Source organism: Peromyscus californicus, unplaced genomic scaffold (assembly GCF_007827085.1).
Source record: "Peromyscus californicus insignis strain IS unplaced genomic scaffold, ASM782708v3 Scaffold_8__1_contigs__length_139910024, whole genome shotgun sequence".
Classification (NCBI taxonomy): domain Eukaryota; kingdom Metazoa; phylum Chordata; class Mammalia; order Rodentia; family Cricetidae; genus Peromyscus; species Peromyscus californicus.
This window is the reverse complement of record NW_026294606.1, coordinates 93,660,229-93,679,706: the sequence shown is the minus strand read 5'-3', so window position 1 is coordinate 93,679,706 and position 19,478 is coordinate 93,660,229. Positions and strand designations below refer to the sequence as shown.

At 49.7% G+C, this 19,478-nt stretch overlaps 1 protein-coding gene across 1 annotated transcript in view; it reads right to left on the bottom strand.

Annotated features, from left to right (window-relative positions):
* The window catches only part of Pkd1l2 (polycystin 1 like 2), a 96,831-nt gene extending 78,276 nt beyond the window's left edge, over positions 1–18,555 (bottom strand). The window contains exons 1-8 of the mRNA XM_052729504.1: positions 18,261–18,555; positions 17,382–17,546; positions 16,710–16,895; positions 11,883–11,993; positions 7,887–8,034; positions 4,370–4,590; positions 1,124–1,528; positions 519–596 (exon numbers count right to left, since the gene is read on the bottom strand). Coding sequence (XP_052585464.1) covers positions 519–596; positions 1,124–1,528; positions 4,370–4,590; positions 7,887–8,034; positions 11,883–11,993; positions 16,710–16,895; positions 17,382–17,546; positions 18,261–18,555 — 1,609 coding nt within the window. The remainder of the gene's footprint in view (positions 1–518; positions 597–1,123; positions 1,529–4,369; positions 4,591–7,886; positions 8,035–11,882; positions 11,994–16,709; positions 16,896–17,381; positions 17,547–18,260) is intronic.
* Positions 18,556–19,478: the final 923 nt, after the last annotated feature.

The window sequence follows — 19,478 nt, the reverse complement described above, 5'->3', positions numbered from 1 at the left end:
GCCTCGGTGGGTGACAGATGTGTGGCTTCCTCACCTGGCTTTTGCATGAGTGCTGGGGATCTGACCTCAGGTGCTCACACCTGCACATCAAGCTCTCGACCCACTGAGTCACCTCCCCAGCCCTCACCTGGTATATTTTTGTTATTGTTTTCGAAGCACTAGGGGTGGGAACCAGGGCTTCTGTGAGCTAAAGAAGAATTCTACCACTGAGCCACACCCTCGGGCCATCACAGGAGAGGTGAAGAAGGCTTCAGCCCACCTCAGGTACTTCTCCATGTCTGAATGCCTGAGATACTATGAACATTATGTCTGAGCACTGCACCGTGCAGTTAAGGAGTTCATCTGTGCACATTTGGTGCAGAACTTTTCTGGTACTTTCTGTGACCGTGTCTATAAAGCACCCAGAGGATTCTGAGGCCGTGGAACGAACTCCAAGTTCAGAGCCCTGTCTTAAGGGCCCCTTGCTAGGCTCCAGGCAGGTTCAGTGCCCTGGACTCCTGAGTGTGGAAACACCTTGCCTGTGACTGTGATGCTCCCCATGTCCAAGCTCAAGTCTGAGAGAGCATTCCGCACATGCACGGTGACCAGAAAGTTGCCTGCAATTCAAAGGGAAAGAGTCACTGACATTGTCACAACTGTGTGACACAAGAGGAGACAGCTCTCCCTAGGTGTGCCTGTCTGACTACCTGGCTGCAGCCCTGGAATCTCTCAGCCTCTTACACACTTATGAGTCCTACCAGGCCTGGGGACGCAGAGGTGAAGGAACATGACACTTATATACGTGTAGGTCGAGGCATCACACCATGACAAGGACTGGCACTGGGAGGCGACTGAGAGGGTAATAATGATGGATAAATATGAAAAAATGTATTACCTCCATATATGATATTATCAAAGAATAATTAGGAAAGGAAACAACATAAATGACATGAGAAGTGTCCAGGCTGAGAGCCTCTGCAGACAGCTGGAAACTCTAAGGGCAGCAGACAGTATGTGTCCCCTTACTGAGGAGGGTCTCAGTAAGGTAAGCCATCATTGTACCCAGGAGTCTCTGAAAAACTGATGCAACCAAATCAGAAATATAAAAAGGGGACCTGGAAGGGGAAGCTACCAACCCCAGTACCTTCAACAGGAATCGCCACGTGGTAGGTCCCAGATGACTGTCCACCACTCTCTTCCTTCTGGGAGAAGTTTGCATTGAGTCCTGCCACCTCCAAGGTCACCTCCTCCAGGGTACCACGAGCCACTGAGACATTGACCAACAGGTCGCACCCAAGCTCCACATGGTCAGAAGCCCAGGAGGCCTGCAGCCCTGACAGCAGCTCCAGGAAGTGGACCGTGATGTTTCCGGAGGGGGCGGAGGCGGTACTGTTGCCAACAGCTCGGATGTTCAGGTGGTGCCTCCCAGGGCCCAGCAGCTCCTGGGTTTCTCTGTCCAGAGTCAGACTGTAGGGTCTCAAGCCATGCTCGGTGGTGAATTCAGCCAGAGTTATATTACCCGAAAGCACAGCGTAAGTCACCCCGGCTCCTAGGTGGGGTAAGGGAAATTTAGGAAGCCTGTTACCAACCATGCAGCCTAGCATTCTAAGATAGTTCAGACTGAGCTCTGATGTCAAATTCTGGGGTAGACATAAAGATATGGGTCCAAATAAATACCTCAGGATGGACCCCCCCACACCCTAAATGCTGACTGTAATTATTCTGAATATTGACATAATAAGCGATTTTCTATTTTCTTTCTGGGTCCTCTCTATTTTTTGTTTGTTTGTTTTATTTTACTTTTATTTAATTTTTTTTCGAAACAAGATTTCTCTGCATAGCCCTGGCTATCCCGGAACTCCCTCTGTAGAGCAGGCTGGTCCTGAACCCCGTGCCCCCCCCCCCCCCCCCCCCGTACCTCCTCCTCCTGGGATTCAAGGCGTGATCCACCACCACCCAGCTCTGCTCAGTTTTAGTTTGTTTGTTTGTTTGTTTGTTTTTGAGACAGGGTCTAATTTAGTCCAGGCTGGCATTGACCTCACCATGTAGCAGAAGCTGGCCTTGAATGCTTGATTTTCCCGTCTGAGTCTGAACCTCTCTAATGTTAGGATTACAGGCAAGCACCACCATGTCCAGTTTATATGATGCTGGACATCAAACCCAGGGTTTCTGAACTGGCAAGTATTCTACCGAGTGAGCTGCAGCCCCAGACCCCTCATTATTTATTTATACCCTTGAACCTAGAAGTTTATAACAAATGCTTAGGACATCTTGATGATAGGGGCACTCCTGGGTCTGAAAAAGAGACATCTCTGGACAGACATTGGGATTTTGATGCATGAGAATGAACCTCAAATCTTGTCAGCCAAAGCATGTGGAAGGGTATCCTTCAATATCCACTGATGACCTCCTGGGACCGATCACTATGGAACTCAACCTGTTCTCCACGAAGTGAGACCTTCCTTACAGCCTGCAGATGATTGTCCTAGTTAAGATGCCAAATATTATTGTTGGCTGATAATGTGATATATGCAACCAAATGGTATTCTTTCCAGTAGATGCCATGCCAAATACATTTCTTGTTTGGATGATGATTGAAAAAAAGTGGGGGAGGAAGAGGAAGAGAAGAAGGAAGAGGAAGTACTTACTGGTGGTGGTAATGATGGTGATAATGATGGTGGTGATGATCATTTGTTGATGGTGGTTATGGTAGTTTGAATGTAATTGGACCCCTTAAGTTCATATGGAGTGGCACTATTAGGAGGTTGTGGCTTTGTTGGAGTGGGTATGGCCTTGTTGGAGGAAGTGCATCATTGTGGAGGTGGGCTTTGGGGTTCCCTATGCTCAAGATAACGCCCAGTGTCTCAGTCAACGTCCTGTTGCCTGAAAGATGTAAGATTCACAGCTACTTCCCCAACACCATGTCTGCCTGCACATTGCCATGCTCCCCACGATGATCATAATGAACTGAACCTCTGAAACTGTAAGTGATCCCCCAGTTAAATGTTTTACTTTATAAGAGTGGCCATGGTCATGGTGTCTCTTCACAGCAATAGAAACCCTAACTAAAGCAGTGGTGATAATAATGGTGATGATCATTTGGTGTTGGTGGTGATAATATAAAGTCCTATAGGAGCAGGACCCTTAACTTTCATGTGTACTCCTGCCTCCCCCACACTGGGCAAAGACCTTGTACACAATTATATTTTTAGGGTGACTAAATAAATCAATGAAAGATTATTTAATTTACCCCAGGCACATATATCAGCCTTCATTAGGCAATAGACACACAAGAGCAGAAAGGAATCTCATGAGTGCTGTGTCAGAACCAATCATAATCCCATTAAGTCTCTGTCCAAGTGAAGGCGGTCATACTGAGTTAGATCCTTCCTCATCTGATGATCATTACCACTACCATCACCATCACCACCACCATCATCATCATCACCGTCATCATCATTATTATCATCATCATCATTATCATCATCACCATCATCATCATTATCACCATCATCATCATCACCGTCATCATCATTATTATCATCATCATCATTATCATCATCACCATCACCACCACCATCATCATCACCATCATCATCATTATCATCACCATCATCATCTTAGCTTGGTACTGCATAATTTATGTCAACAGGGCTCAGTTCAGATCTCTAACTGGACTGTGCTTGTGAGAAAATGCTGCTGTGGGTAAGGCAGGAGGTCTCTGTGGACAGAAGAGGCCCTACTGAAAATATCGATGGAAACCATCCAAGTCCCTGCCAGTTAGGATGGATGTGCTGAGGAAGAGTGGATACCGTGGCAAACTAGAGCGATTTCTGTAATAATTAGAATGGATGCTGGGACCAATCAGTGTGGGAACCTTGACTAATCAAAGTAGATGTTGGAACCCATCAAAATGGCCTCTGGAGTAATTAGAAGACACTGTGTCCAATCAGAGCGTACCCTAGCCAGAACTGTTGAAAGGCTTATATCAGTGTGTACAGCTGAATATTGCCAGGCCTCCTGGCCGAAGGATGGTGCCACACTCATTGCTAGCATTGCCTGTGGGAGATGGGCTTGGGCCCAGCTGGCAGCCCTCCCAGTGTTACGTCTTCCTTGAAATCCCCCCAGAGGGGATGTGGACATGCAGAAAGAGCCTTGAGAAGGTAGAGGTTCTCACTGGCTCACTAACCGTCTGACCTGGGGCAAATTAACACGGAGTCTATCCTGAGTGGGCCACCACAGGTCAAGCACTTAGAGCAGTGAAGACACCATGGGTGTTAAATATACGAACAGACGGCAGCTAAGACACTGAAGCCTCGAGTTAGCTAGACAGATTTGGAGGAGGCCGATCCTCCCGTTTGCCTCAACTGGCTCCATCCTGCAGACTCACCTCCCTCCAGATCCACCTGAATCCACAGAGGTTCCCCAAAGACTGCCTGACAGAGAAGGCTGGCTCCAGATCCAGAGCGGCCAGCACACCCAGTGATATGGGGCGTCTCCATCTTGTCTCGCAGCGTCACTTGTTTCTGAGCGGTCACGTGCCACTCACTGGTAGTACACTCAGCGAACACGGTGAACTCCCCAGGAGAGGTGAACTGGTGGGTCACGTTGCTGGACACACTGTGAGGGGCAAGGGGAACACAAGCTTCAGCGGTCACACACGGACTCACAACCCCCATGCTCTGCAAGGACAAGTTGGGGGGTGTTGGGAGTGTTGCTGGGACGGGGGGTGGAGGGGAGGGCTTGCCTAGCATGCATGAAGCTCTGAGTTTGATCTCCAGCACTCCATTAACTGGGTGTGATGATGCACATTTGTGGTCCCAGAACCCAGCAAGGGGAGGCAGAAGATCAGAAGTTCAAGGCCATCCTCCGCTACATAGTGATTTTGAGACCAGCCTCAACTGACACCCTGCTTTCTGTGTCAAGAGAAATCACACTGTGACAACTCAGCAGCACCTCAGAAATAGAAATAGCATTGATCAGTCTTGGAAAATGTCAGCTGCCGTTCCTTTGAAAACAGTTACTTATTTTATCATGTATTTGTGTGTGTGTGTGTGTGTGTGTGTGTGTGTGTGTGTGTGTGTGTGTGTGCTCACCTGTGTGTACATGTGTGTGGAGGCTAGGGGTCAACCTTGGGTGATGTTCTTCAGGAGTCCAGTGAGTTCCAGGGATCTCTTGTCTCAGCTGCCCCAGTCGTGGGATTACAAGTGCATGCCATCATGCCTGTCATTTTGTGTGGATGCTAGGGATCAAACTCAGGTCCTCATGCTTATATTGCAAGATCTTTACTGGCTGAGCTATCTCCCCAGACTCTGCAAGTCCTTTCAGCCTCCATCTCCTAGGAGCAGTTTCCTCAGACAGGAAAGCTTTAATGGCTCTTCCTGACTGGGGCACTGTTGAGCTTTCCAGGATCTCTCAGCTTCCCTCATATCCCTGAGCACCAGGGAGCGGTTTGCAGGGTATGAACTGTTTCTTCAGGGCCCTTTCACTACATCAGAGTTTCTCAATCTGTGGATTGAGACCCCTTTGGAGTCGAACACTCCTTTCATAGGGATGGATCTGCTAAGACCATTGGAAAACACAGATACTTACATAACAATTCACAGTGGTAACAAAATTACAGTTATGAAGTCTCAATGAAAAAGTTTTATGGTTGGGGGTCACCACGACATGAGGAACTGTATTAAAGGGTCGCAGCATTAGGAAGGTTGAGAACCACCGCTCTAGATCTTCCACTTCTACACCCGAACCCAAAAGACGGCAGCTTTTGGAGCGCTCTCCATGCTATCAACTTCCTCTGGGCCTCCCTGTGCCCTGTGTGCTCTGGTTACCTTGTGTTTTAGCATTTTCTCAACAAGATTGTTACCCAAAGGCACCCTAGGTATAGAGGCAGCCCCCCATGGGCACAGAAAAACAGTCAATCCCCAGTTGCACCAGTAGGGGGCACATGATTATTCAATTCTGGGTTTGGACAAAGTTAGTCTTAAATAAATGGTCCCATAAGAACCATAATACAATCTCAGATATGAGGAGATTTTCTAGGACAGAGATGTAGGAACAAGGACATCAAATGCAAGGCAAAAAGGGTGCTTCCAACGGAGAAGCCTCTGGTTTATTAGTCTGGCTCTGTACGAGGCAGGATTCTCCCTTCAGCTCGTGTCGGTATCCATGATAGGGGAATGGGGTCCGGTTTTAAAGTTTATGCCTCTTAGACTAACAGGCAGCGAGGCACAACTAGGAGTCTTAGTTCAGCTGTAGAGCTCTAACTTAGCATGTGTGAGACCCTGGGTTCAAGCCCCAGCATTGCAAAAAAAACAAACAAACAAACAAATGGAGGGTGTATGTGGGTGGTACAGCAGCTCATACCTGTAATCCAAGCACTTGGTATGAGGCAAAAGGATCAGAAGTTCAAGGCCAGCCTAGGATGCCTAGTGAATACAGAATGAGGATCTATCCTGAAGGGAAACTACGGCAAGATGGCTCAGGGTAAGGGCTCTTGCTGTCAAGACTGGTGATCTGAGTGCCAGCCTCAGAAGCCACATGGTGGAGGGAGACATCCAAGTCCTCAAACCTGTCTCCTGGCCTCCACACATGCATGTGGCACAAGAAAAAAGAAGAAATAAAAATGAAGGGCGAAATGGAGGGAGGGAGGGAGGGAGGAAGGAAGGAAGGAAGGAAGAGGGGGTGGGAAGGAGAGGAAGAGGGGAGGCAAGCACAATGGTGTTTGCACAGTATAGCTTCTGTGTAATTAAAAAAACTCATGTCGTTATCCATACTGCGAGCCGGGTGCTAGCGCTGCTGGCAAAACCGAGAAAGTGTGAGAAGGGGCCGTCCTCGTATGAACAAAAATGACTGAACAGCCTGGATAATTTCAAGTTCCGACGGATCGTTAAAGCATATGAAATTGGATCACTCAATTGGGGTGATGGCGTTGGGACATGCTGCCATCTATTTCTCTTAAAAGTGACTTTTGCTCAGAGCTGCTGCCCAGACAGGTGTCAGGGAGAAAGCACTGATTATGTGCCAGATTGGTTTATGGGCATGTGCACACGTACACACAAAGATGTACACACACATGCACACACACATACATGTGTATGTGTATGTAGAGGTAAGGGGAAAACCTCAGATGCCATTCTTCAGGTCTTATCCACTTATTTTTTGAGACAGGGTCTCTCATTAACCTAGAACTCACCCAGGAGGCTCAGAGGGTCTTCCTGGGTCTGCTTCTGCAGCCCTGCCCTAGGGTGACAGGGTAGACCACTATGCCTGGCTGGGTGTGGGTTTGGGGTTTTTACATGGGTGCCAGAGAACCACACTCAGGTCCTTTACCACTGAGCTCTCCCCAACCCTATCATCTTGTGTTCATGGACAAAGCCATTGAGGCCTGGAGAGGTAGGACATAGCCCGAGGCACAGGGACTGGGGGGTGGCTGAACTGTGATGCAAACCAGGACTGTGTGACCAAGCTCAGTGATCAGAGGGAGGTGAGGATGGCACAGAATGCCGGGATGGAGCCGGAGCACACTGTACCTGGCAGCATCCTACAGCCAAGCTATCACACTGGTCTGACAAAAAAAAAGGTTCGACATCACTCATAACACTTGATTCTCAGTTCTGCCACCCCCTTGTCACACATGGGATCGAGCCCAGGCCGGCCTTGAGATGATGACTGGCACGTGCCTTCAGCAGACCTTCAGTTGACCATGGGGCAGGTGATCTCGAGAGTACAGCCTTCCTTGGTCAGTCACCACCCGCAGGGTAAGCCCAGCCGGGAAATCCACCCCGCCTTCCCCAGGACCATGAGAAACGAAAAGGGTGGTTCCAGTCCTTAGGCTTGGGGGTGGCTTGGGGTGCCACAAGAGCTGACCAATACAACCTTCACCGAGGGTCAGAGGTCACTCTTACCTGGAAGGGTAGTAAGGGTCAAAAGTGTGGCCATCCCCCATGCTGAGGACGCAGGACAAGTTTCCAGTGTAGGGAGAAAGGAGCCACGTCAGGGAGACGGTGACGTTGTCCAAGACGAAGCTCCCATTGGGCACCACCAGCCGCAGGCCTGCAGACCCAAGCACGACGTAATGTGAATTTGTGAACCAAAGGTGCGGGTTCCTGCTTAAGACTCACCTCCTTCCACCCATGTGGCCATTAATTTATATGAGGCATTTATTTTATAATTTTATTTTACTTTGAGACAGAGTCTCTTCACATAGCCCTAGCTGACCTGGAACTCACTCTGTAGACCAGGCTGGCCTCAAACTCACAGAGACCCACCTGCCTCTGCCTCCTGATTATTTTTACTTTTGAAAGATTTATTTATCTGCTTGTTTGTTTGATGTGTATGTATGTGTGTGTATATGCATGCACCCATGCCTGCATACACAAGCCTGTATGTTCATGTATGTGAAGGTTATAGCACAGCTTGCAAGAGTCAGTTCTCTCTTTTCACCATGTGAGCTTCAGGGTCAAGTTCAGGTCACCAGGCTGCAAGAGCCTCCGCTGCTGCGCCATCTCTCTGGCCTTTTAAATTCTTTATATATATTTTTTAAATTTTATTTTGGAGACAGGAGATACACACACACACACACACACACACACACACACACACACACACACACACACACACACACATATCCCAGCCCTCAAAAACAGTATGTAGTTGTGGATGACCTTGAAATTCTGATCCTCCTGGATGCCAAAATTACAAGCCTGCACCGCCATGCCTGGTTATACATGGTGTTGGGGATCAAACCCAGGGCCTCTCACATACGAGGCAAACGCTCCACCAACCGAGTGACAGCCCTCAGGCCCTGGAAGCACACACAGCCCTCAGTGGCAGCCGTTGTCACCACAGTCCTGGGTTGCCTTGTCGAGAGAGCTGCAGGCACACAAGCACACACAAACAGGCACGCTCCTTTATTTGCACAGAAGGCACAGGCTGTTTCCTATCCAGCACCTGGCACTTGGTAACCGAATGTATCAGAGATTGGGGTGCGTGACAGTCCTAGAGCTGGGCTTTCCTTTTTATTTATCTATCTATTTATTTATTTATTTATTTATTTATTTATTTATTTATTTATTTATTTTTTAACAAGAGATCTTTTTTTTTTAATTTTATTTATTATGTGTACAGTGTTCTGTCTGCACATATGCCTATAAGCCAGAAGAGGGCGCCAGATCTCATTATAGATGGGTGTGAGCCACCATGTGGCTGCTCGGAATTGAACTCAGGACCTCTGGAAGAACAGCCAGTGCTCTTAACCTCTGAGCCATCTCTCCAGCCCTGGGCTTTCCTTTTTAACAGCTGCATAATGCACCCTAATTTATTCAAGCAGGACACCAATGTTCCAGATCTATTTTATGATAGCGAAAACCAGTAAAGCAAAACACTCCTGTAAGAAAATCTACTTGGCTAAGGTGGCAGATGGGTCGCTGTAAGCCACTTCGTATTAAACTTTATAAGGCTTGGCCTTCAAAAGCTGGGGTGGGGTGGGTGGGGTGAGAGAATTAGCTGGGGCTCCACACAGCCCTATGCTAACCTGTGCACTGCAGCCTTCCGGTGCCCGGACACTAAACTGTGAGCGGGAAGACTCTGGAGAGGGGCAGAAAGCCACCGGAGTCTCGCCCTCAGCTGTGAGGGGTGCTCAGGGTGCAGTGGGGGTGCTCAGAGTGCAGTTGGGCCTGTAAGGGGTGCTCAGGGTGCAGTTGGGCCTGTAAGGGGTGCTCAGGGTGCAGTTGGGCCTGTAAGGGGTGCTCAGAGTACAGCTGTGACCTGTGAGGGGTGCTCAGAGTACAGTGGGACCTGTGAGGGGGTGCTCAGGGCACAGTGGGACCTGTGAGGGGGTGCTCAGGGTACAGTGGGACCTGTGAGGGGGTGCTCAGGGTACAGCTGGGACCCCTGTGTACAGGAGTGGGGCATTGACTCTGTCTTCGTGAATCAGAGGAGGGCTCTGCTCAGAACACACTGGTTCACAGGGACAGGATGAAACGTGGTCACCACACCCTACACATCTGCCCTAAGCCGAAGACTTCAGTAGCACACTGTGGCTGACAGATCTCCAAAAGACACTTTTTGTCCACTATCAAAACCACCAAACAGAAGGAGGTGCCAAGGCCTACGGCCTGCTCTTCCCCAACAATAGGAGAGGCAGAATCACTCTCCATCTTGTTTCATGGGTAAAGCCTGTCAGCTACCAGCCTCCCCTTCTGTACCTGCCCTCCAACAGCCTCCACTCTGCTGTGCTAGACGTCACTGGAACCCTGCCTGCTCTGACTCATCTTTTCCCTCAGGTCCCTGTTGCTCATGCCCCGGGCAGAAGTTGCTTTTCTGAGTGATTTGTCACAGGGTGGCACAATGCAGTGTCTCACCCTGAAGGGAAATTGGCATACTCATCCTTCTTTGTAGGAAAGTGAATTAATGCATCTCTTTGGGAGGGTAATTTAGTGCTGTCTACCGGCTCTTAAAAATGCACTTAGCATTCCAATTACAAGCAATGTCTTTTCTGAAAATGATCCCAGGTTTACGTCAAGACAAACATGCACAGTGGCAGTAGCCTGCACAACACCATCTGAGCAGCATTCAGTCATAGGATGCGGAGAGTCTCATGGGACCCCAACCTTTACTAGGGAGCCGTGGGCAGTGGAAGGCTGCTGAGTGAGGGGAATCACTGTCTCCCGTGTGGGATAGACAGACAGTGGCACAGCCACGCTCACACCCAAGGCCCTGGTTAAACTCAGTGGGTCACAAAACCAAGCCAACCCTTCCTCCAAAATGTCAAGGCATGAACATGGAGGAGGATTTGTTGAGAGGAAAAAGAGGGTGGGAAAGAGTGGGAGGGAGATAAAAGAGAATGAGAGTGAGTGTGAACAGAATGAAATTAAGGATTTCTTAAAAAGAGGAGTGCACCAGGGAGGACTTTTCAGTGTGACAGGAAACAGAGAAAAGCTGGGAGAGGCCTCCGTGTCCATCCGTAAGGGAGCTCTGACACGATCAAAGGCTGGAATAGCGCGCAGCCGTTCACAGTGTAAGGAAGTGACTTAGAGATGTGTCTGGGATATATCATAAAATGAAAACAAATCCAGGCGGTGGTGGTGCACAGCTTTGATCCCAGCACTGGGGAGGCAGGGACAGGCAGATCTCTGTGAGTTCAAGGCCAGCCTGGTCTACAGAGCAAGTTCCAGGAAATAAAATGAAAAAAGTCAAGTCATAGATAAATGTGCTATATGATTACATTTTAGTTCAAAAATGCATATCTATTCACTCATGGTCGTGTCTGCAAACATCTTTAAAAGTAGAGAAAAAAATCTTCTCAATAATTAATAGCATTTCCTTAGGAGGAATAGGGCTTTCAAGTTGAAGGGTAAGATTTTTCCCTTCATTATAAATTTTCTTTACAAATTATGATAATGTGGGTTATTTCATGACTTTTAAGATTTTAATTTTAGGGCTGGAGAGATGGCTCAGTGGTTAGGAGCTCTTGTTGCTCTTATAGAGGACCTGGGTTTGTTTTCCAGCTCTTAATGGTGGCTCACAGCATCTGGAACTGCCATTCCATGTGATCCATCACCCTCTTCTGACCTCTGCAGGCACTACACGCATGTGACACACATACATACATGTGGGCAAAACATTCATACACATAAAATAAAAATCATTTTTCAAAAACTCTATTTTAAAAGAAAGTGTGTGTGTGTGTGTGTGTGTGTGTGTGTGTGTGTGTGTGTGTGTGTGTTTTCCAAGACCAAGGGAGCAGGCCAGGAGGCAGGAACATCTGGTTACACACAGGGAAGTTATTGTAGGGACGTTCTCTGCACACAGCCGATCTGTCACATGGGGAGGGGAGTTCCAGGCTGGCATGCAGCGGAAATAAGGAGGAAGTTCCCATGCCCACCCAGCTGGAGACTCACCTTCCAGACACTGGTACTGGACCCACAGGTAGCTGCTCCTGGTCGGGCACGGATCTCCAAAGTAGGTCCCATCTGCTGCTACCTGGCATGCCTGCAGCCCCTGGCACTGGCCTGGGAGACATCCACGTTGCACGGAGATGGGAAGGGTGTTGGAGACAAGAGGACACAAACTCAGCAAAGCATCACAGACGTGTTACTCAGTTACTCACCACATGATCACCCAATGCCCGTGGTCACCTCCAGGCCCTGGGCTAGAGCTAAGAGGACAGGAAAGCCACCTGTGTTTTCTCTAAGCTGTGACATATTTAAATGTCTGTGTGGTTGTTTAGCCAGCAAGACACACTACCCACCCGCCCCCAGTCTCCAGAAACTATCCTGGGCAGGGGTTCCTCCTTTCTTCACTATTTGAACCATGGGGTTCAAAGCAGCCAAGGGGGCGTGATTCTCTGCTCTACAGCTTGTAGAAACGGAAATAGAGAGTGATGGCCCCATAAGCCAAGGACACCAAGGAATACCAGAAAACAGCTACAGGAGCCTGGGAAGGCTTCTCTCGCGCGGCTTTCAGAGGGGCATGGTATCTTGATCTTGGGTTCTGACCTCCATAATTATTAGAGAATAAATGTCTGTTATTTGACACCCCCCATTTGAGGTCTCAGCTTTGACATGTCTGCGACACTGCTCTCCCTCTTCTTTCCCCACGTGGGGCCCTTCCTCTCTTATCCTCTCCTTCAGCCTTGTGTACCTCAGGACACAGAGTGGTCCGAGGCCGAAATGTCACAGCATCCTGAACTCCCACCAGTGAGCAATACCACCAGGCTGGCTTCTGTGTCTAGACTCTCTCCAGTTCGCAAACACCACTGTGCTGCCTGCATGCCCCACCTAGGTTTTAGATAATCAGCCTCCCTGTTTGTCTTCTAGCACACACAGGTGCTCACAGCGGCTTGGGGGGGCTTTAAAACCAGCTTCCAGGCTCCCCCTGCCCAACAGCCTCCATCCATTCCTAGCTGTGGGGTGGGGGGGTGGGGGGGTGGGGGGGGACAGGGGGACAGAGGTCCTGGCTCTTTGGATGAATCTCCTGTCTCCCTGTGTGCTGGAAGCATACCACACATTCTGAAGTTCCCTGAACCACCAAATTCCTTCTTCCTGTCAGACTCCACACACTCCCTTCCTGCTTCCCCAGCCACCCACCTGTGCTTTTCTGGGTCTTACCTCTCACCTGCTCTGGGGAGTCAACCAGTCAATAGGCCCTTGTTCTCGCCCACATGTCTCCTCACCCGACTCTGTTGCACATTACAACCAATCTCATTTCCTAGACTCCCGAGTTCAAGCACATGTGGAGGACATATGTTCCTCTCCAGCTGCTCAAACAGTGGCTCAAAACAACACAGGCTCTTGTGTCTCCGTTCTAAAGGTCAGAAAGCTGGGTGGGCTGGACTGGGCTGCTTTCCCTTCTTGGGGCCCTGGGAAAGACTACAGCCAATACCATTCCTGAGGCAGAGTCCAGTCCTCAGATGCTCAGTTTCTTTCATCCTTGAATGAGGCCTTTCCAAGCCACCACAGCGCATGTGCCCTGCTCCTACCTGGAACCTCACTGGCTTCTCCCCCCAACCCCCTCCCTGCCCTCCCCGGCTCGCCCCCCCCCCCCCCCCCCCCCCCCCCGCTCTCTTCAGTTTCCATCCAGAGATAGAGGGTCTTGTGTGTTTACACTGTTCTCAACTGGACAGTCCTGGAGAACCTCTCCATCCTCAAGTCAGGTGACTGGTGACCTTAAGTACATCTGCAAAGTTCCTGTGCCTCATGGGTGGCTTTCTGAGTCCTGGCACATCACACCCACTGTCCTGGGGATTAGGGAGATGTAAGAAGCAGTCTGGTTTCTCAGAACTTCCAGGACTTTGGAAAACAGCTCCCTGGATTAAAACCCTCTGTTGAATGACCTAACATGATTGATTGATTGATTGATTGATGATTGATTGATTTCCTCCCCTCCCTTTCCTTCTTTCTCTTCCCTTTTCTCCCCCTCCACTCCCTTCCCCTCCTCTCCCTTCCTCCTCTCATCCTTCCTTCCTTTCTTTCTATGCTTTTCTTTTTTTGAGACAGGGTCTTACTAGGAAAACCTTAACTGGACCAGAACTCTCTGTGTAGAGCAGGCTGGCCTTGAACTCACAGAGATCCACCTGCCTCTACCTTCCAAGAGCTGAGGTTAAAGGGGTGCACTGCCACATCTGACTGATTAATGTTTTTTGAGGGGGCATGGGTGGAGTTTCACTTTGCTGTTTAGGTTGACCTTAATCTTTGACCTCAAACAATTCTCTTGTCTCCACTTCCTGAGTTGCTGGGACAGTTGGTAGAGGCCACAGCATCCGACTCAAAATTTAAGTCTTGGTTCTTTGAATTGTGACTTGTGAGGTGGAGGAGGGGGACTGTGGAAGATGTTTCTGATCATTAAACCTAAGGTCTCCCACACGCCAGGCTGCACTGAGCTTGCCCCTAGCTCTCAGCATAATTCCCAATGAGGCCTAGTTGGTGATGTCCCTCTGTCTGGTTACATACTCCTGCGAGCACCCATAGCCCCAGACGGTAGTCTCTAAAGGCCTGGGGACTAGTTTAAATGTTCTGTGCACTGCTGGGTCCTCCACACACGGCTGGCCCGTGGCGGATATAAAGCACATTTTACATGAGTCAATGCATAGTGTGCCTTTTGCTCCCTTGCAGGGAAGCATTTATCTGCCTCCCTGCTGGACTCTGAGCTCTTTGAAAGCAGACAGTTTGATTCATCCTATCTCTACAGAGCCCAGGGTAGTGCACAGCACTATTGGTCCTCAATAAATGTTTATTGGCCACTGGATGATTAAGTGATCGGGCACTTAAATACAATCAGATGTTGGGGCCCTGCTAGGTTCTCTCACCCTCCCCAGTAGGGTCCAAGTCTCCCTTCCAATGTGCTCTCTGGGGTGTGGTGGCCATGTTTCCACAACTTACAGCTGAACCTTTGGGGAAGCAGCCTGACCAGCTCGTGTACCGTGGGGAGGAAGCCTCCCTCGGCCTGTCCAGCTGGGCCCCTTCCATCTTGGAGGACACAGCCCAGGAGCGCTGGAACTCACAAGAGAGTTGTTGAGAATGACAACTGATTTCAGTATTTTCTATCACGTGGACAACAACATGGTGGATATGTAGGGGAAAGAGAGTGGAGCCAAGGGGAATTCCGAGGGAGAAGAGACACGATCTCCCCAGAAGGAGGAGGCTCAGGGAGAACTCTGCACCCCACAATCATCACAGGTCTTTGGTTAGAGACGAAGCCTCAGAGGAAAAATGCTAGCAGGCAAACCTGGAGAGGGTGAGCCCATGGCTCCAGGGCTCCCAGGCTGGCCACACACTGATGTGTCCTCATTAGCTGAGGAGTTAAGACTGCCTGCCTTCCCAGGTCTCTGGTGTCTGGACAGTGGTCACTGCCAACAGATTCCCTGGATAAAGGAAGGGTCTGCAGACCTCACAAGGAAACCTGGGGAAGCCCTGGGAAGCCCCGAAACTGAGTCCTTTGATGGAGCAAGTACGGATCAGAGGAGATTTCATCTGATTTGGGACAGGGAAGGGGGAAGCCCTAGAGAAACTGCCACATACACAGGAGATGGCATCAGAAATGTCTGCTCTAAGGACTGGGGAGATGACCCAGTCAGCAAAGTGCCCACTGTGCCAACACAAGGACCCTAGTTCGGCCCCCAGAACCTACATACAAAAGCAGCGTGTAGTGGTACAAATTTATAGTCCTGGCACTGGGGACATGGAGACAGGCAGGTCCCTGGGGATCACTGGCTAGCCAGCCTGGTCTAACCTAGTGTGAGTTCCAGTCCAGTGAGATAACCTGTCTCAAGAGAAACAAGGTAGATGAACCCAGAGAAATGACGCCTAAGGTCATCCTCTGACCTACACACACGGGTGGGGGTGAGGCAAGGAGAAGAGGAAGAGCAGTATAAAAGACAAACTAAATAAGCTAGAACAACACGAACCAAGAGAGAGCACACATCTCGAAAAACAAAACAATGTTAAGCGTAACGCTGCAAAAAGCTAACAGTTAAAAAAAAAAACATGCTGCAGAATGACACACAGAAGACAACATTGTTTACATAACCAAGATGACACAGGCTTAGGGATGTGCAGGAAGGAGGCAGGACCGAGGACCAGGCGTATGATTAGTAAACACCGAATTCCCAGCGGCAGCAGGACCGGGACGCCATGCGAGAGCCCTATGCTGAATTCTTTATGGATAAATCTTCAGCTGATCCTACGATGTTACGTGGTTTTAAGATCTGACGAAGGTGGGCAGTGGCTCCCTGGGAGCCTCTCACGGCATTCTTTATTCTTTGCTTGTTTACTTGCTTGAAACAAGGTCTCACGTAGCCCAGGCTGGCACCAAACTTGCTAGGTAGCTAAGGGATGACCTTGAATTCCCAATCCTCTTTCCTTGATATCCCAACTGCAAGGATTACAGGCATAAACCACACAATCTAGCTCTCTTTACTCTTGCCTGCGGGTTTGAAATGTTTCGTAATTTCAAAAATTGGGTTAACTAAGTTGATATTCTCTACACCCAGGAAGGGTAGGGGATCAGAAGCCTTCCTGCCCCAGGAACTGGGTTTGATGACCATGGTGCGCCTGCCTCAATGTCCCGTTCAAGATCTTGGCACTGTGGACAGAGACTGCCTGGCTTCCCCACATAAAGTAGGCCCAGGTCATAGCTGAAGAATATCAGAATCTTTCAGGACCCTACGATGTGTCTAGAAGACCAGCAACCTCTGCTTCAGGCAGAACTGTGGAGCACTGGGGTCCTACCTGCCACCTCATCCTTGACGCTGACCCAGCCACATTCCCCCTCCAGATCTGAGGGAGGCCAGATGCCCTGGGTGCAAAAATAGGGGGTCTGGCGCCCATAGAAAGCCTCCTGGACCTGGATGACCTCTCCCGAGCCACAGTGCATGGTGGCGTTGTGGCCCTCACAGGCCAGGCTGCGGCCGACCCCTGCAACAAAGGGAAAGTGACAGCTTAGGAATACACAGCTGGGTAAGTGCTGAGCCAGGACTGTGAGATACAAGGACGGGGTGGGAGTGGGGCCGGCTGGAGAGGAGGGGAGACCTGGAGAGATAGAGGGAACGGTCCAGGCAGAGATGGGGGGCGGGGGCAGGGGGCAGAGAGACCCAGAGATGGAAAGGGAGAAAGTCCCAAACAAACAAGGTGGTGACAGAGGAGGTCTGAACAGGAGGCCGAGAGGTTCAGAGAGGCAACACTGAAGAGAGGGGAAAGACAGACACACAGAGACACACAAGGGAGAGAATGAGTTAGGAGGACGAAGGGCCACACGAAACTTAGAGAGATGGGGGTCGATAAAGAGAGAAGGGTAGAGAGCTGGGGATGAAGGGGGGAGAAGAAGGCAGGCGGGAAGGGAGGAAAGCAGACCGGCAGGGAGAAAGGGAGGGACAGGGAGAGGGCCCCGCAGGACCAGCTCACCGAACTCGCAGATGAAGGCAAAGGCCTGGGTGCAGTCCCCCAAGGCAGCCCACTGAGACGCAGGGCCACTCCTGATGTAGCCACAGGTCCCCGGGGCGGGTGTGACCTGCCCTCCATGCCAGTTGCTATAGTTCACATTTGTAGTGTCGAGCCAGGTCCCAGAGCCTGGATCGGAAACAAATGCAGCAGGGCTTGGAAGGCGTCCCCCCTCATCCTCCCTTATGTGAAGGGCTTGCCCTAACTCAACGCCTAGTATGCCATTGGTGCTCAATCAATGCTTCTCTTTCATACACCAGAGAATGGGTGTGTCCTCATCATTAGTTTCAAACATTCAGACATAACTAGACACCCATAATGAAAGCCCGTAAAAGTTGCTGCTACCCAGGCGTGGCAAAATGCAGAGCCCAGAGCGTGCCATGATGTTCACAGGTAGATGACTCCTGAGCAGGGTGTCTGCAGATGTGTCTGGGCATGGGTTGAGTTCACACAGAAATGGTTTGCATTGCTTCAGAAGTTTCTAGAGCCTTGAGAAGATGGCTGGAACTATTCGGGTGTGAGACTCGGCAACCTTCCGGGGAAGATTTCCCCTCAGAATGAACAGAGGCACATCTGTATCCCCCTTAGGCTCCCTGGGCTTCTGCCATGCCCCAGAGAGCATGGACCCCAGAACAAGAAGAGTACAAGCATGTTTTTAGATCGTCTCTCTGCTAGTGACTGTACATGAATTATTTTACCTGATCCACCCAACAGCTAAAGAGGAGGGTCTCCTTACCATGAAAATTAGGACATGTTCATTTGCCCCAGGGAGTTCTGGGTCAGAAGCAGCGGTAAGAATTTTTAGCACAAGCTTCGCATCAGACAAGGCTATGCAACACCTACCTCCCACAGTCTCATTGGGGGCCGAGGTTCCTGTGAGTCCAATCCACCAGTCTCGGTCCTGGGTAATATGCTTCTGCAGGAGCTGCTGGGTGTCTTCATCTCGAATGAAGACCAGATGGCCTCCGTGCCCTTCACACCAGCTCTGGGCACTGTGGAAGGTGTGCCCCAGCGGCACGAACTCGTAGCAAGTGTCTCTGAACAACACTTGGCTCCTTAAGCAGAGGTGGCTTCCTTCTAACTTGGCCCCAGCAGCCCCAGTGCTCAGGGCAAGCCCCAGGAGCATCACACCTGCCATGCTTATCCTAGGACCACGGCCCGGGCTGCAGAATGGAGCGCATTCCTCACGCCTTCATATTCTGCCATCTCCACAAGCACCATCCATCTTCCCGTCCCTCTCTGCACCAAATAATAACTCTCTTTTGTTTATGAGACAAAAGACTCAGGGATGAATGTGTCTGGCTTCACACAACTCTGTTCAATGCCTGTTTGGAAACCCAATTCATATTCGAATTTTTTTCCAGAGAAAGATAAAGTTGCTATGATACATATTTGATAGATTATTTTTACCATTCTTTTTTTTTGCCATTACCTGAGTGCCCAGTGTTTCCAGAAAAGCCACCAGCATGTGGGAGATATGTGATAAAACTGGCATCAAAGTTAGTTATGGGATGGCACACATACAGAGTGGTACCCATGTGCAATCCCATTGTGAGAAATGACATCTGTGCCCAGATGATAAGTGTCTTCCCCTGGTGTGGCCAGAAGCTGATGGGACAAACAGGTCTCCTTCTGACTCACCATGTTATCACTTACACCTCCTGAAGGATAAAACATCCCTACAAAATTTATTTCATGTAATCATATAACCTTTTGTTCAAAACTCAGACCTACCCATCCTCACCCATCACCTAAACCATCTGGTGAGCGTCCAGGATCTGTGGCTAAAATTTGAATGTCTTATCTTTGAACACAAGGCTCTGTTTAGTCCGGCCTCTGACAATATTTCAGTCCTTCCTGTCTACCTACTAACCCTCTACGAATTAATTCAAGACTACTCCCCAAGGCTGGGGAGATGCCTCAGGGAGGGGGTAAGAGCAGCAACACACAAGCCTGAGTTTGATCCCCAGAACCACCTTAATAATCCAGAGGTGGCGCTGTGCATATTTAATCCCAGCGCTCCTACAGCAAGACAGAGGTAGGGACAGGTCAAGAGCAATG